This window comes from Falco cherrug, chromosome 16 (genome assembly GCF_023634085.1).
Source record: "Falco cherrug isolate bFalChe1 chromosome 16, bFalChe1.pri, whole genome shotgun sequence".
In the NCBI taxonomy this organism is placed as follows: Eukaryota; Metazoa; Chordata; class Aves; order Falconiformes; family Falconidae; genus Falco; species Falco cherrug.
The window spans coordinates 2,710,433-2,737,246 of record NC_073712.1 but is presented as its reverse complement, the minus strand read 5'-3'; the positions used below and the strand labels follow the sequence as shown (position 1 = coordinate 2,737,246).

At 46.9% G+C, this 26,814-nt stretch overlaps 1 protein-coding gene across 5 annotated transcripts in view; it reads left to right on the top strand.

The window, feature by feature from the left end:
* PPP1R12B (protein phosphatase 1 regulatory subunit 12B) overlaps window positions 1-26,814 on the top strand; it is a 128,249-nt gene that overhangs the window by 62,225 nt on the left and 39,210 nt on the right. For 3 of the 5 annotated variants that reach the window (XM_055727930.1, XM_055727928.1, XM_055727927.1), the window contains exons 13-19: window positions 3,776-3,961; window positions 4,517-4,702; window positions 18,024-18,114; window positions 18,566-18,736; window positions 19,449-19,632; window positions 20,188-20,300; window positions 21,878-21,922. In XM_055727930.1, coding sequence (XP_055583905.1) covers window positions 3,776-3,961; window positions 4,517-4,702; window positions 18,024-18,114; window positions 18,566-18,736; window positions 19,449-19,632; window positions 20,188-20,300; window positions 21,878-21,922 — 976 coding nt within the window. The remainder of the gene's footprint in view (window positions 1-3,775; window positions 3,962-4,516; window positions 4,703-18,023; window positions 18,115-18,565; window positions 18,737-19,448; window positions 19,633-20,187; window positions 20,301-21,877; window positions 21,923-26,814) is intronic. The other 2 variants (XM_055727929.1, XM_055727931.1) reach the window with 2 other exon arrangements.

Here is a 26,814-nt window from a genome sequence, read left to right as displayed (position 1 = left end):
TTCTGGCCTTTCGTAGGAGAGTGTTGGTTTACAAGCAACTACAGAGAATAGCTTTGCCAGCTAGCAATGAAGTGTACTTTTTAAAAGAGATCAAGTTTTACATTTTATGTAAAATCATGTAAAAACATGTAAAAAATTTATGTAAAAACAGTAGAATCATGATCAATTTGCCGTCTGTCCCATATGCCATTCTATAGGAGAGCACACAGAAATTAATCATATTGAACCTCTGATTTCTCCAGCTTTATGCATCAGCCTCTAAGATGAGGGAAGGGAACCTGATTGCCTGTTAAGAGTAAGCTCTTTGTCATTTCCAAATATTAACAAAACTCTGAACACAACTCCAAAAGCTAAAAGCTTGTTCAGAGAGAAGAGTTAAAGTGAGCATGACATACGTGGTTGTGACTGAGAGGATAACTTGTATACTTCTGCATTCCCCCTTTACTTTAGCATTTAGGTAATCTCCATAAAGATACCAAGTTATGTTCCGTAGGTGCTTTATATGACCCCCAAACAAAGAGTAAACATCAGCAACAGATCATCCTAAGATGTTGAAAATGGCTTTTCTTCTAAAAGGGGAATAAAGTAACTTGCAGCAATGTTGTAAATGTTCTTTAGCTTTAATTGAAGCAAATGTTAAAGTGCTCTCTGTAATGGTAATGACAGGCTTTACTTTTGCTTTCTCTATAGGTGTACCACTAGCCCAGAAATTCACAGAACCCTGTTCTGACACCCTGTTCCCCATTTTAGTGCGTATTGACCTTCAAACAGCTGGTTCGCTTCGCCTGTATGTTACAGGATTTGGAGGAAAACTGGCATAGCAGATTGAATTAATTCAGCATCTTTCTGTTGACATCATCCATAAGTGATGCCTCACAGGAGGGGATCACACACATCAGAGTGAAATCACTTTTTCACACAGCTTCTCCTCCATTTTACATGTTTACATATATGCTGCCTTACTGGTTTTGTTCACATAAAAAACATCACAGCGAGTCAGGTCAACAGTCTGTGCAGTCCAGCTTCTTTATGACAGCAACTGGTTTTGAAGGACAAGTTGCAAAAGCTAGGATAACTTACGAGCCGTCTTCCACCTCCCACACTCACCCTGCTTCCAGCAGTCACGGATTTGGGAGCCAGGGGTTATACTTACCCAATGTTCTTAATTAATAGCCACCACTGTGGCCAGCTTCCATTGGCAAATCCTGTTTTCATCTCTGCAGCACTCTATGGCAGTGTGTTTAAAAAAAAAATAGTTGTGTTTTGTGCAAACCTTTTTTATTAGTGTATGTGGAAGCTTTGTGAGGTTTTGAAGGTTTTTTAAGATTTTTGAATTCTACTTGCCTTAGCTGCCTCAGAAGTATTTCTTTTTAAATGGTGCTTTCCATTTCATTGCTCATTCCCTGATGGTTGTATTACGGTGATTATGTTGGAGAACAAGTAGCACTGTGTCAGTCCCCCCCCCCCCCTTTTTTTTTTCTAATGTTGAATTCTTCAGCATAAATTCATAATCCTCCCTTTTACAGATTCATATGAACACAGCTGTTAATTAATAAGATTCCCCAGCTAACCTTTTTGTTGCAATTTTCTGGTCCTGTTCAGATCAAATATGAATAATTGAATAAATGCCTTAGAGTCCCCCTCAGGCTGCGCAGTGCCACCCGGGCGAGGTGATGGGGTAGAGCTGGCAATGCCTCGGCCCTTCTGGTGAGCCGGAGCATGCATGCAATGCCCCAGCGCCGCGTTTCTCCAGCCCGGGGAGCTGGCACAAGGCCATCACCACGCTCTTCTTCTCCATTCCTCCTCCTCCCCCTCTCAGCTCCCCAACATCTCTGCTCTCCCAGGCACCCGGTGCTGCTTCCATCCCCTTGTCTCCCCTTTCCACCCATTACCTTTCCCTTCTGAAAGACAGTCCTTGTCAGGTCTTACTGAATAACCCTCTCGTGTCCGCCCTTCTGACCAAGTTCATTCTCTTCTTTGCAGCCAGCCCTCGTGCCCCAGCCTCTCAGCCTTGGGCTCTCCTCGGACGGTGCCGCATCAGCCCTGCTGGGGCTGCCACCACCTGTCCCCTGCTGCTCCTCTTGTTCCTTCCCCTGGCGCACACTCCACTGCCATCACCCCCTCAGTACACTCATTTCTCCAACTTCACGGCTGCTTGCTCTGCACGCCCACGCCAGCCAGGCTTCGCCCCCTGCTCTCACCCGCTCCCAGCCCATCTCCAGGCCTTGGCCTTTCCCCCCATGCAGGGAGCCAGGAGGGAGGCACTTGCTTCTAGCAGCACTTGCTGCTGCCCCGTGCTCCGGGGCCAGCTTTCCAGAGGAAGCTTTGTTTAGTCTCTGGTGGAGGTTGCTACCTGGTGACAATAACTTGCTTGTGCCTTTGTGACCTGGATATGGCAGGCGGCCATCAGCTGAAGAGCCCCAACCTAAGGTTCCTCCCCGTGGCAGCCTTCCAGATGCCCCTTTCTCTCCTTTGGCCGTCCGGGGACCAGCTGCTTGTTCTGGGCTGGCTGGGGGCCTTGGCATGTAAAACTGGTTTGTAAATTGGGTGCCTACGTGAACTGGACTGGATCCTTCCTCTGACCTCCTGTTCCTGGCTGTTGTCCTGCCCCTTTCAAGTTTTATGTCAGCCTCGGGCTGCTCTCTCTGACTCTTGCTCTTGTGTTGACTTCCAGTTCCAGTCTGTTTTCCCTGGCTTTCCCATAAACTTGCAGCTCTTTGTCCCGATCTGCTTTTCCTCTAGGTCAGCTTTTATTTCTGGTGCAACCACTTTCCCCCATGTGCACTGGCATGGGAGTCATTAGGATGCAGGAGGCGAGAGGCAGCCTGCCAGCCTTCCTAGCCTTTGATCCTGCAGACAGCCCAGTCTGACCAGTAGCAACCAGGAACACCAGTTGCTGGGAAAGGCGTGGCAGGGCCCTGGGTCACGCATGCATGCTTGTTTGCTCTGAGCTGACAACGAGCAGCCTGTACATGGGGCTGTGGCACATGCAATAAGGAGGTTTTGCCAGATTTCATCACGTCTGGTTTTCGAGGTGTGCAACTTCTCCCACTTAGGATGGATTTTCTCTGAAAAAGCGCAAGGGTACATCCTCGCATGAGAGCTCTTCTCCATTTCTCCTGTCTCCTCCAGAGTATGGGCACTTTAACACTTCCAGCTTTTCAGTAATAACGGGTTTAAGGGGTTTGTTTTAAACTGGCAAAATAGGTATTTCCCTTGCTCATTCTTGAATATTTTTTGGATGGTTTTGCTAGCTATTTTCCAGAAATACCGAGTTTGAGATATGCCTCACAGAAAATTAAAGCCTGAACTGATCGTCTTTGCCAAAGCTTTTCAGCCACTGAAAACAAGTTCTTAAACCTGGAAGCCCTGGGCATCCTTAGGAAGTGATGCAGCCAGACCTGCTTATGTCACTCTCTCCTTCCCTGCTTTAAGCGACCTCATCCTTGCTCATTGTTCCTACCTTCCCCCAGTACATGGGGTGCTCTGTGCACACCGCTTTCACTGCGGTAGGGTTTTTCCCTTCCCTGATCTTCACCGATTCACCTCCACGCCGTTGTTCTCTCACTGAAACCCGCAGGGCTTAGCTAAGAGGGGCGCTGGCAGCGCCAGCCCACGTGAGCAGCTGCAGCCTCCCCAGTGTACTTTAATCTCCCTGCGCACGTTTTGCTAAGATGTAATACTTGCTCCCTTCCCAGCGGAGAGCCCAGCTGCGGTGGTGTTCTGTTGAATATTTACTGTGCTCTGAAGGACGTGATTTTGTGATGTTTTACAGTGCTTCATTTGGTAGAAGTAGTGACCTGAGCAGTCCCTACATTTCAGCCAGTCGCAATACATCTGTAGCTACCTCACCCAGTGCCATTGGCTCATCTACCTCACTGGGCACCCCGTGGCATCCTGTCTCTTCCTGCCCCACATCTCTCAGTGCGAACGCTACTGCATCCGCCCGCCAGTATACCAGGTAACGGCTCACAGCTGAGATAACTGCAGAAAATCAGCATTTGGGTTGCAAGTTCTGAATGCTGGAGTGGATTATGGACTGGACGTGCGCTTCCACACAGGGAGCGCTGATAAGAAATCCCGGAATGGTTGTGTTGGACCGTTTCAGTAGTGCATATGCACCAGCAGGCAGCTAACGGCCCCTGTGTGACCCTCGCTTCTTCACCCCCTGGAGTGGTCGGTTGTACCCTCTTGCTGCCCTGTTAGAGCCCTGCTGTGTTGCTCAGGCTGCTCTTGGGCGTTCAGTGTTACAAGCTCTTGGAGTTCGTTCCTTCTGCCTATTCGCCAGTTATATTTTCTAATTGTTTTTGCTACAAACAGGGATGTGAAGACTGTGAATTCCTCCTGCTTATTCTTCCACAAGTTTTTGAAAGCTCGTTTTAATGTGTGCTGTTCTCTACAAAACCACGAGTCTAGAATGAGGAGAGTGAACTGTCAGTGCTCCCTCAAGGTGGCTGGTCTCACTCAGCAGCTGAGTTCACTTGCTTTGCTTTCCGTTATGTCTTCTCTATTTCAGAGCCCCTTTCAGGCAACAAACTGATACTGCTGTAGAGAAAAATACAGAGGGCATCTCTGCTAGCACCCCCCTAGGTGTAATCACAAATTGTGCCATACTCGGCTCTGCTAACGGTATTGCGAATGCCAGTGCTGCCTCAACCACAGGAAAGGACTGCTCAGCTGAGGAAGCCAGGGAGCGCAGAAGGTTAGTGAGCAGAGTGCCGCTGTGTGTCGGTCCTCCTCCGTCATCAGATCTCACGTGGTGGTGATGGTGGGGGTGTGAGAACTGTTTCTCAGGTGCTACGTAGAGTTAACGGGCTGCTGCCCCTGCTCTTGTCTTAAGGTTTTGAACTGAGTCATCCCTGGCTTGTAGGTTACATTTAGGTTCATAAATTTCTACTTGTCTTTTTAGCATCTCAGCCTTTTTCTTCAGTAGTCATCTCAGCTACTAGTCTCAATCCCTGTACACAAGAGGGGTGGACAGCCCAGTAGCCACTTGTAGTAGGTTCTGTCACATAAATCCCATTCTGGAAAGAGCAGAAGAAATGAAACACATTCAGATAAAATCCATCCCTCTATGCCTCGGTCCTTGCTGCACAAGCCCCTCGATGCCCTCTGCAGTTAGTGGGGGAAAACAAACATTGCTGGAGTGTGCAGGTGTGCGATACAGGAGGAGATGGACTGCACTCTAGCAGCATGCATTTCTTTCGATCGACTCTACAGGAAGGCTTACCACAGAGGCAGAAGTCTGCCTTGTGCAACTGAGGCTATTTCAGCAGCAGCAGCATTTTTAATTACACTGAATCTAACTGGTGGTATCTCTTTCTTACCATATGATGGTATTTTAAGACTGGGGAGATACAAAACTGGGGTAGCTGGTGCTCTTTTCAAAGGAAATTTACCATGTGCTTTTAAGTACCAAATAGCAAACGCTCCATCTTTATTCATGCAAACAGGTTAACTTTTGCAAATTCTGTCTCTTCTGATGGCATTGGTGAAAGTAGATGGTGATAAATAAAATGCAGTGATGAACCGTGTATTCCTAACTAGCAACCAGTTCATGGAGTGTATTCCGTAATAAGATTCTTCCAAGCTAAAATAATAACTTCTTAAGATACGGACCTTTCTGAGTGGAGATATACTCAGACATATTTTAAATAGCCTAAAGCCAAAGGATGTGAAAAGCAGCAATGGAAATTATCAGCTTGCAAAGATGAAGATGGTAGAGCTCAGCAGTGCCGTGTAGCCTGCAGTCAGTCGGGGGCCTCCCCCACGGCGGGCGGGCGGGCATGCTTGCAGCGGGCTTCTCTTTGCTGCAGTAGGGCCCTGAAAGACGGTGGTCTGTGCTATTTGGAAAATACCCAAAGTTTTAGTGCTCGTTGGGCATTTTTTTTTTTTCCCCAGAGCTAGCACAGGGAGTGCTTTGAAGGTATGTCAGGCATTCTGGATGAGCCACATTCATCCACTCCGTGTGCAGGGACATAATTTGAAATAGCTGCTGCAGAGTATCTTTGTAAGAACACTTAAAGTTAATATTAGGAGTACCTCCGTATGCTCCTCGTCATTTTGCTAGGGGTCAGTTGGCTTGGTGTCATTTGCAATTGAATTGAGAAGAGCTGCCAAAAGATACTCCTGGTGCAAAGTGAGATTGTGCAAAAGAGGACAGAGTGAGTATTGTGTTTTTAGTTCACACTTCAGACAGTTTCACAACAGTATCTTAATTTCGGCAAGCCCAGAATCAAGTTGCAGAAGCTTTAGATTTTTTCCCCGAAGAAATGGGCTCCACAAAACCCACCAGACTTTTGGCACTGTCTGCAGACGGAGATCTCGGCTGTGATAGTATTTGTAGATGCCCAAAAGAGCATCTATTAATATTACTGCATTGGCATGTATTACCAAATCGGTTTCTATAAATAGCGTAGGAGATTTGTTTGTCTCCTGTGTTTGTATTAGAGAACCAACTCTTAGGAATTATGATAATGTAAAGAGAAACACCAGAAAATTCCTCCCACCTTTAATTGGTGCTTTGAAACTATTGAGAGGAAAAAAAAGGTACAGCGAGGATGCGTTGGGTGGAGGAAACCTTATTTGTGAATGTGTGTTCTAACAGCAGGATATACTGACTGGGGAACTGCCTGCACGTTTTGAACTAGGAAACATGGAGCTAGAGGAACAGGAGAGGCCACCTACATGGGAAAAGCTTATTTTGGAAGGAGACCAATTCCACTAAAATAAAATTAAAAAAGAAAATGGCAGGCAGTTGTCAGGGAAGCACTGTATGGATTTCAGTTCCCACCGGCAGCTGTTGCGGTAGTGTTCGGTCTGCTTCAGTGTTTCCAAAGCTCCGGCTTTCTCTTAGCAACAGAAACATAAACAAGCTTATCAGCTAATATTAGATCACAGGGATGTCTCCTAACTTGTGGCCTTAAATTATCTGCGTGAAGCCAAAAGGTTAAAGCAGAAGAGACTGCCAGGTCTGGGGAGGACCGAGCAGCCCTGTGCTCTGGCGTGCGGTTTCGCATCCTTCGGTGCCCAGCACCCGCAGCCTGGCCCATGCCGTGTTTCACCCGTGGCGCTTTACCTGCCGCTGGCTCGCCAGCTGAATCGGTCAGCAACCCCCCGGTGGGTGGGAAATCATGTGCCTCGCCTGGCTGCAGAGGGGTGATGAGACACAAGAGGCGGCAGCGCAGGGGAGGACAGTTCGCAGGCACGCAGGGCCACCTGCCCGGCGCACGGTGACACGCTGCTGCCGGCTGTCCCCGCCACACGGCTGGATGTTCCGCCCCGCCGCTGCCACGCGTGTTTACGTGTGCCCGGCCGCGTTCAGCCTCCCCCCGTTCTGCTGCGGCACGGCAGTTGTGCTGGGAGGCTGGAAACGTGCTGTTTTCCAGAGTCGGTGGTTTTGCCAGGCAGTTTCTTTCTCTTTTTCCTGGGGGTTTTCAAGCCGCTGACCACCATTGCTGTTGGGCCATTTTGACGATCTCCTGCCAGCGCCAAATTGTCTCACACCGCCAGTGCATCTGTCCGGCTGAACTCAAACCAGCACCGGCTCTGCTCGGGTGGGTTACGCGGGTGGGTGCCTGCAGTGCCTCACGCAGACCCTCTTCTTCCTGGTGCAGAACCGGGGTCCGCCTGGTCCCTGCCTGGTGCAAGCAGGCGGTGGGGAATCGGGGGGCCGTTGGTTGCAGCCCACCGTGGGGTATCCGCCTTCACCCGGGGTGACAGCGGCCTCTAGTGCCACCGAAAGCTCCTTTGCAAAGGTCACCTGCAGCTTTGTCCGCGCGGTTTCAGCAGGGCCCTGGGCACCTCTCCCGGGACCCCGCGCTGCAGCCCCTCTCAGGGGGCTCCTGCTGCCTGCGCGTGCCCCGTGTGCGGGACATGACCTGTGCCATGAGGCACCTGGTGCTGGAAGGGAGGTCGGGGGGGGTCTGGTTCTCGCTGAAGCCTTTCGTATTACGTGAGAGCTTTGGTTCCCAGAATAGACTGAAAGGCGACCACGCAGCCCATGGCTCATGCTCAGCATCACGTGCGGTCAGAGCGGCTTTGCCTGAGAGCTTCTGACAGGCAAGACTGTGCTCTCAGTTGTGTCACCAGTTTAAAAGCACACCCTTGAATTTGAAATCTGGCCTGTTTTTGTAAGAATTGCAATTTTAATTTGACCTTCCTCTCTGTTTGGTGTTTTTTTTTTTTTTTTTTTCCTTCCCCCCCCAGCCACTTTGTTTATACGATCGCGTTCTGCAATTGTGTTTGTTCTTCCTGTTCATCAGGAAGGTTCCAGCAAGGTGGTAGCACTTGCCATCAGGCAAGCTGTTAGAGACGGGAAACATATCTCTCCCTTATTTTTGAATGAGTTCTCAAATAAATCAATAGGAGTGAAGCGGGCTTGTTTTCGTAGCAGCTTTGGGGCTGGCGGCTGTGCTCAGCCTGCCTTCCTGCCCTCGAAAGTTTCCCCTGGAATTTTTTTTCAGATGAAGCAAGTACACTGACATGCAAGGTAAATGTGTCTAGCAAATATTTCCCTTTTCTGCTTCATTCCCAAGAGGAATTTATTTTTCATTCTTTGTTCCTTCATTCTAAGGATCCAGCTGCTAATTGTAGTAGCATATATTAATAATATATTATTAACTGAATCCTCTTCCACCAGTACTGTTAGGTGAACAATTTTTGGCAAGTCCTTTTACCTTGTGATTCTTGTCCTGTCCAAATTCAGAGCATGACTCCTCTAGGGTGAGCGCGGATGCCCAGTGCATCTGATAAACCTTGTTATCTGACAAAAAAATAAGAACCCCTGATCTCTGTAAAAGTTAAACTGTGGGGTTTGCATTCATTTAAATGTCGCTTGAGAGGAACTGGAGGAAGAAGCCGTGAGCATTATCGTGCTACCACCTTGGGATGTTTTCAGTAGCATGTAGCCCTATAATCCTTATCACTGACTGACATAAAGTTGAGTAGTCTTAATTCTCCTGGGAAATTCTCTGGGGAAGCAGAGTGGTGGTGGCACTCGTGCGAGGTGCTACTGCATGGCAAGGGATGGATTCCTGTCCACACTACACAGCGGACAACAAAAAGTTAAGAGGTCTCTCTCTCACGAAGAACTGAACCATCGCCTGGCACCTGCTGTTGAAAGCATTTATCTGCCACGCTTCTGCAGTTAATCTCTTTCAGATAAAGTCGTCCTTTTTTAAAAAGGCTACTGGTGCAGATGACGTGGGAGGGCAGGAATTCTGCTGGCCATCGGATTGTCCATGTTGGGAAGAGGCGAGATTGCTCCTGCTGTATCAGAAATCAGGCTGCATTTTTATTTGGACAAAGGTCGAGGTGTGGGATGGGGGTCACTGCTGCTGAGCCTGGTTTGCTGTAAGGGCGGCGAGCAGGTGTGCTGCTGCGTGCTCAGCTGCCAGCTGACTTTATCCAGCGCGCGGGGAAGGGGGGGTGGATATTTTGGCATTTGCTTTGGGCGGAGGAGCCCAGGCTGTAGGTTGGCCTGATAATGCAAAGCAGGAATATATGCGGGATCCTCCAGGAATGGTCAAGGAAACGAAGCAGGGACCACTTGAGCTAACCAATGTTAAAGAAGTGCAGCTTGACAGCATGGAGCAAGCAGAAGGTAAAACTGCCTTTCCCCATCCCTGTCTACATGCGGAATCTCTGTGCAGTTTCCTTTACTTACTAATTGTAACCACTGATGTTTCACGTATTTAATCCTTGTGTCTAACAGCACATTTGTCTGATGGCAAGTCCTGCGCCAGGGCTCCAGTTCCATCTGGGCACTAGTACCTGGAAGCTCAGGGTATGGGCATTTACTAACTTCGATGCATTCGAATACTTGCCTGTGTTCAAAACCAGCCATTAAACTGAAGAATGCACCCAAAGTGTTTGTGGAGATACTGTCTGATGGTACAGCCAAGAGCTAATTTAGCGGAAAATCAGCTCTTCTGTTAAATTCTCCGCTCCACAGCACCGACCCGTGGATGTTACAGGTGGAGAAGCCAGGTAGCCACCCTGGGATTTCTAGAGGAAAAGTTTTTGAGCAAATTTAACTAATCTTCTGCCCTGAGAATAGTGGACACTTGAAATCGAACCAACGCCACTGCCACGCTAGGAAATTGCGATCTTAGCTCAGTAGAAAGTGGAAATCTTTTATACATTATTAATATTCAGTGATGTTTTCTGTAATTCGGCTGGGGCTGATTCATGATCGTCATCCTTAGAGCTGCTCAGGCATCTGCTGGGTGGCGGCTTCCACGAGGTGGCAGCCAAAGGCTGCTCAGATGGACGTGCCAAGGGAGCGTTGCTCCCAAGGTTTATCTGGTTCAACAGCTGAACCTTCTTTATCACCATCAGGTTTTGATTTTATTTTATTTTTTCATTGCAAAAGGCAATTTCCCAAGTACTCAGCTTTTTGCCACGTGAGGGCTTATTTTTTTTCCCCAGGAATTTCCTGCCCTGTTTCAGGCACCGTAAGGTAGCTTTTGGGAAAGCTATAATAGGTCTGTTTAAGGCTGTTTAAAATGTCAGATTGCATTGGCTGATTTTAAAAATGAGAAAGAGTAATACTGTTAGATGCAGGACACTTGCATCTTTGCATTCATTCCATTCATCATCTGGCAGGAGATGGAGTTTCATCCCGCTCCGTTTCATGCAGCAATTTTTTTTAGTGCAAAGATTCAGTCTCTGGGGACTGCAGACAGTAGTGCATGTTGTTTGTTCCATGACACGGTGACAAACTGCTCAGTGTTGTGTATTGACACCTAACGTCCTATGCTGAACACAAACCCATTTCAAAATGTTCCAGCCTGGAAAGCTTTGCACTTGTGACGGTCTCAGCTCATGCATTCAGTAACTAAGGGGAGCTTCGGCAGGGGAGAGGTGCTGCTGCTTTACATGGGTTTGCGTTTGCAGCACTCTGCTTTTCTCTTACAGAAAAATGTCCTGGGTTGTTTGGGGGCTTTTTTTGTTGTTGTTTTTAAACAAGTGCTGGAGGAACTTTAAAGGCCTAGATTCACAGCAACAGCAAGCCTTCTCCAGATGAGGTAGCCAGTTTAAGGAATGTAATCCCTGTGATGTTTGTTGCCTTTGCACTTTTTACCATGATGCTGAGTGGCATTAATTAATGCAGAGGGATAACATCGATTGTTTAAAAGCTTCCAATCTACGCGCTCTCTCCCTCAGCCCCAAACTTTGTGAGTTCTCCGTAGGTACCAGTGCTGTATTTTATTCTTTGGCAGAGGAAGAACAGAGCACCTGGGACTGAGAGCGAGCAGGGCTGCGTTCCCACCTAGGTCTGCAGTTAGAGCGCTGCTCACTTCACTGTACTGCAGCACGCCAGGCTGCGCTGAGCTGTGTGCTGTATCCCTACGGCATTCAACGCAGAGCTGTTCTGGTGGGCATACAGAGAAATGAACAGGGGCAGATGGGAAAGCACACGCAAAATCGTCAAGAGCTGTCTGATAGGAAGTATTCTTAAAGCACCAGCTGCCATACATGTAACCTCTACCCATTGTAAGCATCGCATCAAAGTGTGAGTTTTGCAGAGGGATAAAGGGCACTTGTTATTTTGATTAACAAGGGATAAAGATCACAAGTCTCTTAACCTCTCGGATCAGCACCTGAACATGTTGAGCAAAGCAAAGCTGTTGCAAATAAATCTTCTGCTTGTTAAACTGCTAATCGTTCTGTAAATAGATGATGGCGATTCAGACATTTAAACTTTCATGAGTTGAGAATTCACAGTCCAGATTGAAACACAATGACAGCCCAGAACAGCCAGGACCAACTTGAGAGAGAAAAGCAAAAGCCTGAAAATGGTGAATACTCAGCCGAGCCTTTTCGAGCCAGCTGTGAAACGCTTTGTGAGCATGATCCTGTTATCCCTCTGTCCTCAGCTTATTAAATAACTCGGCATTGTCTGGCTGTCTCTCCCCTCATTCCCAGCTCTAACGCTTGCATGGTCTGACATGTTGCCCTTCTCTCCTGCCTGTTGCATGTCTTCTCAAATTATAGTCGGCCGACTTTTCGTGGCAGTTTCTCTGATGAGTGTTTTCAGTTGCGGTGGGCTGGCACACAGAACGCGTTCGTGCAGGGAGAAATACAGTGAAGAACTGAAACCTGTTGTTTGGATGAGAGAGCAGGAAAGAGTCTTTTTCTGACTGTTTCCCTGTAATTGTCAACTATTTGACTTGCTGCTGGGTACATACTTTGTTATCTAACTTAAGGAATTGTATTTCGGGAACTGCTGTCAGCATTGTTGCCTCCGAAACTTGCACTTGCTTCTCTTCCCTCCCCCAGCTTAGAGATAGTTTCTTAGCTAATGGCAAATTTCCAGTTTGTAGGAATGCATTGCTGGGATGCTGTACTTTTCCAATTGTTTCGAGGGGAACAGTATCAGTACTAGAGGCTTTTGCTGGGCTTTATTTTTTTCTATCTTCCTTTTTTCAGAGTGTGTGTGTAGGTATGTATATATAACATGGATATATATATATGTATGTATAAGAGATATATGTATGATATTTTTAAAAATACTGCAGTGTTTGGAATGGTGATACTGTACTCTTAAAAACAGCTATTTCAGACATTTTGGAGTCTGAATATCTGTATGGCTTTTCATATGCCTAAGGTGCCACCTCACGTGCAGGAAGCCAAAGCTGTGCCTGGCTCCCCTTCACCTGCATTTTCCAGATCTGGAAGAACCAGAAGTCTGTCCTGCCTTCCAGGAAAACTGTCACTATAGTTCCTAGTCTACTGAGTGTAGTTCAGAGTCTCACTCCTAAACTAGAAAGAGAATTTGGGCTGAGAGGAGCCAGAGAGGACCAGCGGAGCGGCTGCTGCGCAGGGCAAGCTGTCCTGCAGAGCCGCATGGAGCATAGCCGGGTCCACAACCCACAGCTGCATCTGCAGCGACCAGACACACTATAGCTACTGGCTGCCAACTGTATCCTTACTGCACTTGCTGCAGGAACATGAGTTTATTGGAGAAGGACCTGATGGGATGGAGGGAACCCATTGTGGGCTGCTGCAGCTCTCAGGGGGGGTGGGGGTGGGGGTGTATCTCAGGTTTTGGTGTGCTGACAGCAGGATGAGATGCCTTGAATCCACCTCGACAAGAGGGCAGCTGTAGCATATAATGAATGTTTCGCTTCTAAATTTGTTGCCAGTTCTGATGTGTGTAGGTGAGTGTCTTTTAGGCAAGTGCTTTTCCAGTGCTGGGTCAATGAAGTGTGAAAATGTAAAACTCCCGAGTTCTGCACATTCTTGGTGTTCCCTCTGGGACTGGGTGATGTCATTCTGCCAAAAGGCTCTGCATGCTGGTAGGTCGTGTTTGCCACAAACGCTTCAGTCTCTTCAGTGCTTAAAGGAGTTCAGGGAGGCAGGGAAGAAGCCCAGCACTGTAAAAAGAGGATCAGAAGCTTCTGTGTTCCTTGGAGAAATTCGTCATCTGTTCTTGCTATCTGTGCACCAATTAACAGGGGATTGTAATTATTTTTTTTTCAGCATCATTCACCCTTTACTTGGAAAGGGTTTCTCTCCACGGTATGTTCTTTTTTTCCCTCTGGCAAATGTTCTCGAACATACACATTTGCTTTTGCATTCTTGGTTTACCATCATGTATGTCCAGGCTTAGTATTGCCCTGTTTTGAATCTCCCCTTCTATTAGTATCTTACTGCAGCTCCTTTTGCCATGAGGTAGTGATGAGTAGTTGGAATCCATCTTGGTGTTGCACTGTCCTGATAAAAAGAGTTAACAGAGGAAGTCGGTGTTTTCTTGAAAAAAGGAAGAGTTAAGTGGGGGGCAGATTCATCATTCAGTTCCCAGCTTTTTTCTAGTTCATGCACGAATCAAAAGCTTGTAGCTCTCTCGTGGCAGCAGGACACACTTGTCTCTGTCTCTGGGAACTATAAACTTCTGCAGTGGTTTTGCTGACTTTCACATACACATCTCTAACAATTTATACTCTGCTGCTTGCACTTGCAACCAGAACTCTAGGAGAAATCTGTTCTGCTTTATGTGTGCCTGGAACTTGGCATGATGGCTGCTCTTACTTCATGTATTTCTCAGAGAAAGCTTATTGCAAGGAAGTACAATGCATAGGACCATTTCTTTGAAGATCTGCTTGGATCATGTGATATTTGCTTGAATTAATAGGGTGACATAGATACTGCAGTTCGCAACCAATGTGTTTCTTGAAAACGTAATTAAAAACTCCGTGAATTGTTTACTGCCTTGTACCCCATTTGCTGTCTGTCCCCTGCAGCTTGCTGTGATCTGCAATTTTTCTGCTTTGGAGAGTACAGTATTGCTCTCCCTCTGTAATCCAGCCCAGCCTTGCTTTGTGGCTGCATCAGACTTGCCATCTCCTTTCAGTGAATTTGTTCTCTCTTTCTGTCTTCCATCCCATTTAGCATGCTCAGGTCTCTTAAAATTCAGCTTGTAAGCAAAGTGAAGCATCACCTAAAATTGTAAAATCTGTCCTTACCCTCCCTCCCTCCCACAAAGGTAAAAAAACAACAAAAAACCCAAACCCCAATGTGAATTGAATGTGATTGAATTGCCAGCAGGTATGGTGTCTGCGGTTTGCATTTGAAATATTTACAGCACAGCCACTTTCTTTCATCACCAGAAAAAGACTGTCGCTGCTCACTCAGAGAAACCAGCTATGTCACTGTGCAGTGGTTCTGCCGACTTGTTTCAGAAAATTCAGTTATCTCATGCTTGTTAAAATGGCTTTGGGTGAGCTCCAAGATGTGGGGGATTGTGTAAATGGAAAGAAACCAAAAGTTAGCAATCGATACAGGCTGCAGCCCAGACTGAGCCACTCTGATTTGCAAAATGTGCTCGTCTGAAGATTAAGTCACCGTTGCAGGTTGGACACCCAAAATTGCTAATGATGTTTTAACATACTTGTAGTCTTGTATGAATTATGGGAGAGCAGAGGAAGAAAGTCTGGGAGGGTGATGGGGTGAGAGACACGAAATGGTTTTCTCTTGCTGTATCTGTGCACTCTTGGGCGCAGAGCTGTAGCTAAACACTGGAACAAGGGAAACGCTGCAGCCTTGCTGCGCTCCTGCCCCTGCAGACCCTGCTGCCAGGCAGCCCCCAGGGCTCAGCAGCAGCATGCCCAGCCTCCTCTCCACCCATGTGCCTAACCTTTTTTAAAACTGCTTTGAAAATCTGTTTCGTCCTTTCTCACATCCAGCCAGTGGCAAGGAGTTCAGTACTATTTTCTTTTGTGTGCAGAAGTACTTCAGCTGCTGTAAGCGTGACCTCGTGTTGCTCACACGTACCAGGAGTGTTCCTGCAGAAGCACGCTGTGCCCATGTGGCGTACGTGCTCTTGTGTGAGCCACATTCCTCCTCAGGCAAAGGCAGGTCGTATCTCGTTCCCATCGTGTGCATGTAGCTCCTACACGCCTGTGTCCTCATTGGAGAATATGAGACGTAAATGCCGCTGATTCAAAGCTGTTGCGGTACACTGCCCACCTTCCTTAGCTACAAATATAATTGGCTTATATGTTTCAGGAATATATTTTTTAGGGTTTGGGTTTGGCTTTTTTTTTTTTTTTACTACTGCCCTGAACTTAATTTGCAGTATATTTTGCAAATGCATTCTTCCTGTAGGTGGCTTATTACTTCCGGATGTTGTGCAAATATCAGCTATTCTGTGTCAAAAGCTGCAGAAAATGCTTATTGTTTCCTTAACGTGCCATTACCTGGGTAACACCGATGCACTGCATAGAGGAGAGCAGAAGAGAATGACTTGTCTGCAAAATGAGGAGTTGCACAGCTTTCACTCATCAAACAGCAGCTTTTTTGTTCAGGAAACAGTGAATTCTTGGGAGGCAATCATCCCTCAGAATTCTAGGCCCTTTCCGTGTTGGCGTATCCATCACGGCTCGTGTGCCTGTCTGGGTAATCAATGGGGAGAAATGAGCTCCTCTGCAATGCATTCACATGATCTGTGCTGGAGGCTCTTTCTGAAGGTGATAAATCGCCCCCTGGAAGTGCAGTTCAGCGCGCCTGGCCAGCTCGGATGTAGACATCTCTGTTGTAGCAAGCTCCCACCGCGTGATTCATCTCCTCCAGAGGTCTGCAGTGCAGCGTCTCCAGCACAGGGATCGATCCTTTGTGCTCCCTTTGGAGATCAGGGGAGTTCAGGGCACAATTTATTGGGTCAGATACTTGCAGCAGTTTTAGGTGAGAACCTCTCACGTGTGCCCTGCCAGCGCTCGAAGTGCAGGGTGCCTAGCTGCCGTGGGTGTCCTGCCAGTAGTCCAAGGAACCCCAGTTACGCGGTGTCTCCGCCGGGTGCCGGAGACGGGCTGCACTTGGCTGCACAGCTACATCAGCGCTGAGCACGAGACCGTGAAGGTGGACAGAAGCCATCACAGCACGTGATTTTAGAATGATCCAGATTCCCTGGTTCTTTGAGGTTTCGTCATGGTGCAGCAAAGTTAGTAATCTTTCTAATATGAACTTACTGGATCAGATGCAGAATCCGTTCAGCCCATTCCCTTTTCCGTGGAGGTGGTCTGTAGTGGAGAACCAGGCAAAGAGTCCAAGGACAAAGTGAGCGTATTCCTTGATAGATCTTCATCCCTCACTTGGCTAATTATTCTTTGAACATACGTAGATCTTTGATACTCTTAACCCGTGGCAGTGGTAGACCTACAAAAGAACATTTCAGGCACCTTCATCCTTGCAGTGAGACAGTCTTAATAATCATTCCCTATTAACCAGGCTGAAGAGTTTGATCTAATTAATCTTTCCCAAGACAGAAGCCACTCCACCAGCACGGAGCAGCTTTGCATGTCCAGAGCCGGGCAGCGGGGCTGGGGCAGGGGCTGGGGCACAAGCGCTCTGAGGAGCGGCTGGGGGAACTGGGGGGGTTCAGCCTGGAGAGGAGGCGGCTCGGGGGGGCCCTCATGGCTCCCTACAGCTGCCGGACGGGAGGCTGTAGCGAGGTGGGTATCCATCTCTTCTCCCAAGGAACAAGTGATAGGACGAGAGGAAACGGCCTCAAGTTGCACCAGGGGAGGTTTAGGTTGGACATGAGGAAAAACATCTTCACCGAAAGGGTGGTCAGGCACTGGAGCAGGCTGCCCAGGGAGGCAGCGGGGTCACCATCGCTGGAGGGGCTGAAAAGGTGTAGTGTAGATGCGGTGCTTAGGGACATGGTTTAATGGCGAGCTTGGCAGCACTGGGTTAACAGTTGGCCTCGATGATATTAAGGTCTTTTCCCACCTAAATGATCCTGTGGTTCTGTAACGTGGAGCTCAGACATACTGCTGTGCGATGCCCAGCGCTGCCGCATCCCCCTCCAGTTCTTCCAGTGGATGCTGGGGCAGAGAGTTCACCTTACATGTTTTCATTTGAATAATTCTTTTGAAGTCTCCCACGTTTAATGAAATCTCCTGGTGACTGGCTCTGTATTTTAACTGTGTGTTTTCCAGTGTTAAGGAACTCGGTTTAATCCGGTGTGTGAAGGTCATTCTTCCGTTTTATTGCTTTTTTTCAAGGTGTTTTGGCTTTGTAAGATACCTGCAGTTCAGCCAGTCGCTAGCTCTGATGGGTTTTGTACTGAAGAAGATAGCAGATTGCAGGAGTATGATCATGACTATAACGACAGGAAGGAGGGTCTGAGGAATGTGTCAGTGCAGGATTTCTGTTCCTGAGATCTTTATCTGAATGAGAGGTGATTTGTGCGTTTGATGGTTTGGGGTTTTTTCCTAATGATGCAATGACATGGAATGCTGCAAATAATATACTAAATAGTTGCACCTTTTTTAACAGAACATGTTCAACACTAGAGATAATTTAGAGACTCTAGGGAGAACGACATGTGAGCATCTGTGTATCATATGCTCATAGGGAAGTTGTCCCAAAGCAGGAGACTGTAGTCTTGGTAGACGGAACTAAAAATGATTTTTATCCGTATGAAAGAGAATAATATCTCAGCTCGGGAGCTCACAGAGATGAGAAGGCAGACCATCTGTTTTTGGTTTAACCTCTTCTGCCCTTTTTTTCCCTAGGTCATATCTGACTCCAGTGCGGGATGAGGAGGCAGAATCACTGAGGAAGGCACGATCCAGGCAGGCCCGGCAGACTCGCAGGTCTACGCAGGTAAAGAATGGAAATACTAATGTCTGCGTGTAGGATAAAGAGAGCTGATGGATAGAGAGGCAAGATTTTCTTCTGCTCTTCTATTATTACTTAGGATGAGGGGCTTGTCTACCCTCTCACTGTGTTGGAGAGGCTCTGGCAAACGCCCCTACAAACAGTTATTACGGAGCGCTCCCCCAGGCACGCGCGAGTTGGATTCTAGGGGTCTGATCTGTGCAGTATACCTGCCGTTTAGTTTGTAGCTTGATCACGTATATTTGGGTTGCTTTGAGTCAGTGATTATGTCGGTAGACTGAGAAATGTGTTAAAGCCAACAGAATTCTCTTCTTTCTCTTAACACAGAGATGAAACAGCCTGGCCGGGTATAAGCCTGCAGGGCATTTTAAACTGACCTGGAAGACTTGAAATCTAATTGCGTAAATTGAAAAATTCTCTTTTACTTTCTTCCCAGGGTGTGACACTGACAGACCTTCAGGAGGCAGAGCGAACCTTCAGCCGGTCTCGGGCAGAGCGGCAAGCTCAGGAACAGCAAAGTGAGAAAGCGGAGAGCACCGAGCCTGCTGAGGACAGCAGTGAGAGGCAGGAGACCCGGTCACGGTGGAGCAGAAATACAGATGAGGAGGTGATCCTCCTGGCCTCAATTCTCATTGTTTCAGAGTTAATGAAGCCATTTAGGATAGCTGAGATTGGGAGAAATTCTTTTGGGGAGTCTGTGTATTTTTAAGGGGGGCAGGCTTGCCGGGAAGGAGTCGTCCTGAGGAGTAGTACCGCACCTCAGCGGTCTGTCTGCACGAGGGATGTGGGTATGTAGGTGTTAGAGGTTAGCTGTGCCTTTGCTTTCTGCTGGGAATTTCACTTTTCTGTCTTTTGCCAGAAAATAAAACTGTGTAAATCACAGAAAGTGGAATGAAAAGCCTAATGATAGAAATGTGGCCTGGATCCATCCTTGCTGTGCAGGCTGAGCTGAGGCTTCATGTTCACATTTTTCCACAGATGTTCTGTGTGTAATGGAAAGCACCCTTGCATCACTGCTGGTTTTTACTCAAAATCATTAGTTTCTATTAGGTAACTTGTTTGCCCTGCTATTGGCTGTAGGGACAAAGAGACTGAGCCCAGACTTCACAGCGATGCGAGGGTGCTTTCACATTTTGGCTGTGCAATGCTTTTAATATTCATCCCTGTCTGATGGAATGAACCTGGTCTGGCGGATGGAGGTCATCACTTGCAGCAGCAGTGAAGAAAACGCACTGAAAGATTACCGAACTCCCTGAAATCCCAAATCTGCTTGTTCCTCTCCATTCTGCTAACTTTTCAACATGGTTCTTTGTTTATAGACTGGCTATCGGCGATTAAGGTGCCCAACACAGCCAGACAAACCGACGACGCCTGTGTCTCCTTCCACGTCAGCACCTCTCCTTTATACAAGTTCATACCTGACTCGAACAAATAAGTATCTAGGTCTTGACTCTGTGAATCCAGCAGACTTCAGAGGTGCAGCCACAGAGATGGAGAAAAATGGTATGTACCCAGGAGTTTGAAGAACAGTCAAAGCTCAGGGATTTTCATGAGGTTCAGAACTTCCAATGTGTACAGACAGAGAGAATGAGTTTACTTGTTATTCTGAGGGGAGCGGTATGGGGAGCTGCCACCTCACAAAACAAATGTTATTTGTTTAAATGGAAATCTTAATGTAGGATGCAGCGTGTTGCTTGTAACAACAGGGATAAAAAGGATGTTTTCCATTTCAGATAAGTAAATGAGATAGTAATCCATGGAGCGTTTAGGTCTTAGATTCCCCCAGTACAGTACAGTTTGTCCTCTGAACAGGAGTAAGTCGGGATGATCTGGGGAGAGCTGACCGCTAGGGTAACCTATCTGGGCTCTGAAAAGGAAGGAGTGTGAGTAACCAGATGTAGTAGGGCACTGAGATTCCATTCCATTCGGTTTAATAACTCCTTTGTAATCTGACACAAGCCAAGATGATCTTGATTGGCTTGGAAGGAGCCCCAGTACCTTAGCAAAAGCACAGATCTAAGTCACTGAAACCAAAGCAGTCTTTCTTTGCTTGTCCAGAGTGTGAAGATCGGGATTTAGATGACAGATCTCCAAACAAACAGTCAATCCGAGAGAGGCGGCGGCCAAAAGAGAGACGAAGAGGCACTGGCATCATTTTCTCGACAAAAGATGTAAGTTCAAGTTCCTTAGAGAAGAGAAACTCATTCTGTAATACTCAGGGTGAATTTCCCTCCAATTCCAAGCTTCACATTTTTTTCCAAGTCAGTTGATTTTCCAGTAGTCCTTCCCACTCCAACTCTATTTCAGACTGGCACTTCCAAAGGAATCCCGTCTCTGGCCCATGTAACACCCAAGCAGCAGGCTCCGGGAAGCCTGTTCTTGAGCCGTAAATCAGTGAAATCCTTGCGGAACCGTGAAAGAGCCCACACGGGAGAAGAGGGATTAGAAGTCTAGTTCCTGTGGAAGAAGGAGGTCATGAGCCACTGGAATTATTTTCAGATTCCTCTGAGCCCAAGTCTGGCTGCGCTTTAGGCCCCCGAGAAGGAAGACAGTGAGGAATAAAACCTGTGTCTGCATCCCCTGCCCGGCACCAGAGGATGCACAGTATCAAGGCAGAAGAGCTGCCTGTGTCGTCATCATTTCTCTTAGTCTAGGTTTCAAATGGATTTCTTCAGTCTGAGGGGAAAATCACCCTCCAAACCTTGGTTAGAGGGTCGGGTAGAAAAATAGATCACCGTTCTCACGAGAGAATAAGTATTACGAAATCATGGCTGAGAAGCCTGCAGCAGTTCTTGTCCAGCTGGGGACATGCCGCCTGCCTGGTACACCCGGGGTAGAGGCTTCCTGCGCAACACAAGGAACAAAAGCCCCAGTGGTCTCCCTCGTGGCAGCAGTAGATATCTTGAATATTTGGAGTTACAGACAAGTTGAATGGCCCTGCTGGAAGCCTCAGAATGTCTGTTGAAAGACGTACCACAGACACCCCCTTTTTTTATTATTTTCAAATGATTCTTACAATTGTTTCACTTGCATGCCAAATGTGATTTTTTTTTTTTTACTTATTGTTTTGGTAGTTAAATGCTTTACAGCTTGCCCAGTTGTCTGCTGGATCATTGTAGTAATATTCCTCACTTCAGAGCAGAAGGCAAACACTTCTCAGTTTTAGTGCATTTCCCCATCGTCTCGATACAAATCTGCAGCTCCAAGTTCTGAAGCACCTTGAGTTCAGCATGGAGCAGTGTGATGCCCTGGTACCTTTCCACTGCTCCATGAGAACCTGGAGCTGTTACAAAGCAGCAGTGGGTCACAGAGGCTGCCTAAGTGCAAGCTGTCTGGGATGACTAGTCTTTCCTCCTGGTGTTTAGCCGAGATGGAGAATATTCTCTGAAAGTCAACCTTATGTCGACGTTTCAGATACGCAGGCTTCCCAAGTGTCGCGCTTGTCCCTTGGGCACAGTGTTGACGTGTGCCGTGGGTACCCTGCTCCTCCCGCTGACCCTTGAGGAACATCCAGATTGCAGTAGCCATCTCCAGAGTCGTTCTGTCCCCAGTACGAACAGCTTCTAAATGGCCCTTGGGTTACCAAGCCTGATCTGGCCCAAAAAGTCAGCCAAAAGCATCCAGACAGGCATTTCTTTTGATGTGTTCTTAGCTTTCACATGAAATCATAAGCAATACATTATCTTCCTGTGATGAAATTTTGTTGTCTCCAAGGCTGCCTAGTTAAATTGTTTGCTTTTCATCCTAGGATGATGATGAAGTTGATGGAAATGAGGAAGTGAAGGAACCCCGGGTAAGTGAAAGCACATCTACATAGCTGGTGTTTCACTCTTGAGTGTTGGTGGCAAGAAGTCTGTGGCTTTACTCTTGTTTATACGAGAGGTTCAGGCTCTGTTCAGGAGCTGAGTACGAACCGGGAGGTAGCTCTGAGAAGCACATGGCTTACTGATTTCTTGTCTGAAGGACAGAGAACATCTACAGGCTGGCCTAAGTTCAGAAGTTGGCTCTTTGAGAGCTCCATAGGCAGTTCTCAAAGCTGGCGGGTCTGCAGCAGCAGCAGGGGTTGAGTGCCCTACTGAGAGTGCTGTCAGAGGCTGTGGTGGCCGGCGAGTGTGGCTGTCAGGTGTCCCCAGGAAGGAGCATGACCTTGTATCTCAGAATTGCCCCAACACTGTTATTTTGGACATTAAGTTTTGTATTTCTAAAATCTGCGCTCTTGTCTCCTCGTGGACTTGTTTACTTGTGGGAAATTGTCTTGGCAAGCAACACGTCAGAGACTGTTCATTGTTCCCCTGTTCTTGCAACAGTCTCATTATCCTTTGAGGCTCTCTCTTTTCTTTTATAATAATTATTAAGTCCTTCCAAATTGCATTGATTTCTTCTGGTTTTATCTGTCTTTGTCTAAAAGACATTTGAGCTTGACAATATGACTTACTCTGATGATGTTATTAAAGCTAAATACACTTCCAGACTATTAAAACGTGATGTGCAAGACCTGGGAAACAGCAAATTTAAGGTTGCGTAGGGGTCAGCCTGCTTGTGTGACGTTTAATCTTTGCCAGAAAACGTTGAACTTGCGGTAGCCTTTCCACGTACTTTGCAATTCAGTAGAGTGGTGGAAGCATCATTTTGTTTAAATTAACTGGTTCTTTGCTGAAATTTTGGGTAACGCTCTTCAGAGTATATTTTTGTTTCCCTTTTCGCAATGCTCTGTCGCAGTGGGGCAAGGTGACGGTGAACCTGCTGGGGACCCGAGGCTGGTACGGTGCTGGGGTGGCTCTTAACATGTGCTTATCTTTCCGTGCCAGCCTTTGCTTTCCAAGAGCTTACTCTGCAACGTGGAGTGCGGGATGTTCCTTCCCACAGAAGCACCACCTGCTTCGAGTAGCCCAGCTCTTCCCACAGGGGTTTCTGTTCATGGTGATACACGGCTTCGTTAAATCTTCCACTTAGCCCTGCATGAAAGATTCAGCCTTTTATCATCCCTAAAATTGTTTTGACACTTCTGCTGCCTCACAGTAAGAGTGAAGGAGGGATATTTTGTAATGTGTAAGAAGTAATAATAATAGGGACACCTTGTTTCCAGCAGTCGTGTTTTGGACTTGCTGAGAATGTCTTGTTCTTCTGGGAAGTTGTCCCACATTAGCTAAATTAAGACAAAAGAGTGTCTGAGGCTGCAGGTTTGGAGGCTTCCTAGAGTCTAAAACTGCTGAAAACGCTACTGAGCACAGTCCTCACCACTCGTGTAAATGGGTAAATTGCACCTCGTAAGAACCCACCATATGTTCCTGCCCAAAAATTCAGGGTCACCCAGTCTCTGATGCTGTTTTTCCGCAAATCAGTAGCAAGGAGTCCTTTTGTCTTCCTGTGATTTTCTTGCGGGTTCCCATGTACTAGCAGAGCAACTTCTTTGCTTTGTTTCCCTTGGTCCCCTTGTGCACATGCTTGGTGGTGACAGTCCCCTCTTCCCTTAGGCACGTTGCATATGCTAGACCCTGGGTTAGACTTCCCTTCCACTCTGCTGGTGCTGTTTTTCACATTCTCCCAGTCCTCTTGTTTTTATCTGTTTTCAGGTTAGTTTTTTTTTACTGCATGCCTCCGGCATCATGTCACTTGATCAGTCTTGACTGGTTTATTTTACATCCAAATCAGAGAGATTTCTGCCCTGCTAGCTGGCCATCATTTTGGCAAGAGTCACGGAGCAGCTCCTTGCTTTCTGTTCTAGTATCAAGCAGGAAGTACAATTAATGATCATTAATTCATCAGTAATAATCATTCTAGAATAGCAGGTACCACCATCAGAGTTGTGGACCCAATCACACTGAAGTGTCTCATTTTAGTTACAGACCCCCAAAACTCTCCTGATTTGATGTGAGGGGTTTGGGTTTGTCCTCCAGTGTTTATATCTTGGCTGATCTTGGGAAGATTTTCACGTGAGCCAGAAAAGGCCCAACTTGAATTCCCTCCTCCAAACTGCGCAGCGCCGGAGATTAGCAAAGGAAAGGTAAACACAGGTTTTGAAAAAAAGGAGTAAATACATGTTGTTCTAAGTGGATGAATTATTCTGGCTGAAACTTATGAGCACCAGCGTGGGAAACCAGCCCAGACACTCTGGCTGAGTTGTAGGCAGCTGCCTGCAGTCTCCTAATAGGATGTGTCGGGCAACCTGCACGCATGCTCTGCCAGCCCTGCCGCTCTCCTGGTGATGCAGACCGCTTGGATGCGTTGCCGAAAGTTGGAAGAGCAGACAAAGTTTTATTGTGGAATAAATGTTCAAGGGCACAAGAACTTCAGCTGGAAAAAAAGCCTCTGGGGAAGCAGCTCTAGGGGAGTTTTTTGCGTGGTTCCGCTGGGAAGGATGTGCAAAGGAAAGAGCCTTTGCTGGTCTGAAAAGACCTGAGCTCGAACCAGAGGTGGGGGGGAAGAGTCTGGCCACAGTCTAGTCTCTGTTTCTCAGAAAGCAGAAGTGATGACAGTCTGAAAGATCGTGCTAGTACCAGAGCAGAGTGGGCAGGCTGGCATTGGGAAACCTCTGCTCCCTGCCAGGCAGCGACCGAAATACCGGCGAGAATTCCCTGGGGGGGGGGGGGGGGGGGGGGGCAGGGAGTACGGACACGGTACAGCCAGTGCAGATGTGAACCAGTGCCTCTAGTCTGGGATGCAGCAAGTGCAGCAGTAATGATGAAGGCTAAAGAGGATGGTCCAATGTGACATTTCGGAAAGGGTTTTCCTTATCCCTGGCTCTTCTGGCTTTGACTTGTACCTGTCTTGCCACTGCTATTAAGCAGCAGCAGAAATGGGGTACCAATTTGGACAAAAAGTGTAGTTGAAATGCCATACATGAGAGAAATAGAACAATGTTTGTTATCCTTTAAAGAATGTTATCTCCTTGAAGTTCTCTTTAGAAGCATTGCAAATGTGCCTCACCCATGTGTTAAAATTGTTGGTCAAAGAAAAGCTTTAAATACGGGGGAGTGCGCTGCGTGTCATGTCGGTAAAGTAACAATTTCTGGGCAGTAAAAGTGTCAAAGAAAACATCTGTTCTCATGAACTTCCTCTAGGGCAGTCTGTATAGTGCAGTGTAAAACCCAGACCCATTAATGGAATTAACTTTTATGCAGGAATAACACTGGAACATACGATTATGGATTACAATCACAGTAAGTGTATTAAGTAGGCTCCATTTCTGGCTCCCTGTACTTTGATTTATGAAACATGAGTATTTTACATTCTGCAAAACACCATTCAAACCCGCTCTGTTTTGTAAATATTACATGTTCTGCCTAATTCTGCTACTAACACGAAATCACCAGATGCAGCTGGGTACTAACAAAAACTAAACCTCTGTCTTAGAAGGACTGAATTTGTAAGATTGATTCTGTGAATTTTAAGGGAAGTCCAATGGACTGGAAATTTCCTCATACAAGTTAAATTCCTTAGTGTTACAGCTGTTTCAGAGTTATGACTTGGGGGTCCCGATTTTGGTATGTTCTTTTTCTCACCTATACTTTTGTTTTTAGTGGCGTTTTACCCTCCACAGAGGCTTCCAGTCTAGCTTTGGTAATCGTGGTGTTTACCTTTGTTAAAAGATGGATTTGATAAACAACTGAAAGATCAGAAATGGCTTTAGTGAGTGTTTTGGGACTTGTCTGTCGTAGCCAGACTGCATGTATTGGGAGCCCTGGGAGTCTTTGCAACTGCCCCGCATCCCACGATTTTATTGCCACCCTTCCCCAGTGCCGTGCGGGGAAGCGTGGCACTGGGGACGTGCCTGCGGTCTGTCTTCTTAAGCTGAGGAAGGCCCCGAGTCTTCCACTTTCTGGCCTCTCGCTGCCTAATATGGTAAGGAATGTCCGCATGGACCGCATTGTGCTGAGACCCGAGGGGAAGTGGACGAGTAAAAGGGAACAAAATAGGCAAACTTCTTGCTAGCTGAGAAGAAAGTAAAATCTTTCCATTTAGATAGCGTTGTATGGTAGCATCATCCTGCGCACTGCTAGCCCAGGGTCCCTTCTGGGGACTGAGGATACCAGTATTTTTCCCTGCTTTTACCCTTGAATATTTACTTCTAGCGTAGATGCAGTGTGACGTGGGAGGGAAGCCATCTGGCCCATGTCCAAGGTAATGGAGGTGGTACTGTGCGTCACTTGCATGACTATAGTTAAATTATAGAGCATTTAATTATGTGCAATGTAAGGCTGTGAGAGATTGGCTGCATTTAATCCTGTTTATAAACAAAATGCTGTAATGGGCTGAGTATGCTGTGAGGAAAGGAGATCTTTAATATGTGTATAACCAGCAATATGAAATAGCAGGAGATTGCTGCAAAAGCACGAGCTAACGTTTTGCCATAGAGCTTTAAATATGATGAACAACACTTTTACTGTGTTTGGAGTGCCCTGGGTTCTTTGGGAGGTGGAAGGAGGAAGACATTATAGAAATTGAAATTGATTCTGCAAATATTTCTGCAAAAAAAATTCACATCTGCCCAGATTACTTGCTTCATGGATTCTCCAGCCTAATATGCTTGTCTTGTTTTTTCTTAACCTTAATGTTTTGAGAAGGGCATCAGACTTGCTGTCTACTCTCCTTGTTGATACAGCATTTAAATCATCAGCGTGGCTGCTCGGTTCCTATTTACAGCTCTGGGAAAACATATTGTTTGTGCTTAAAGCCAAGCAATCC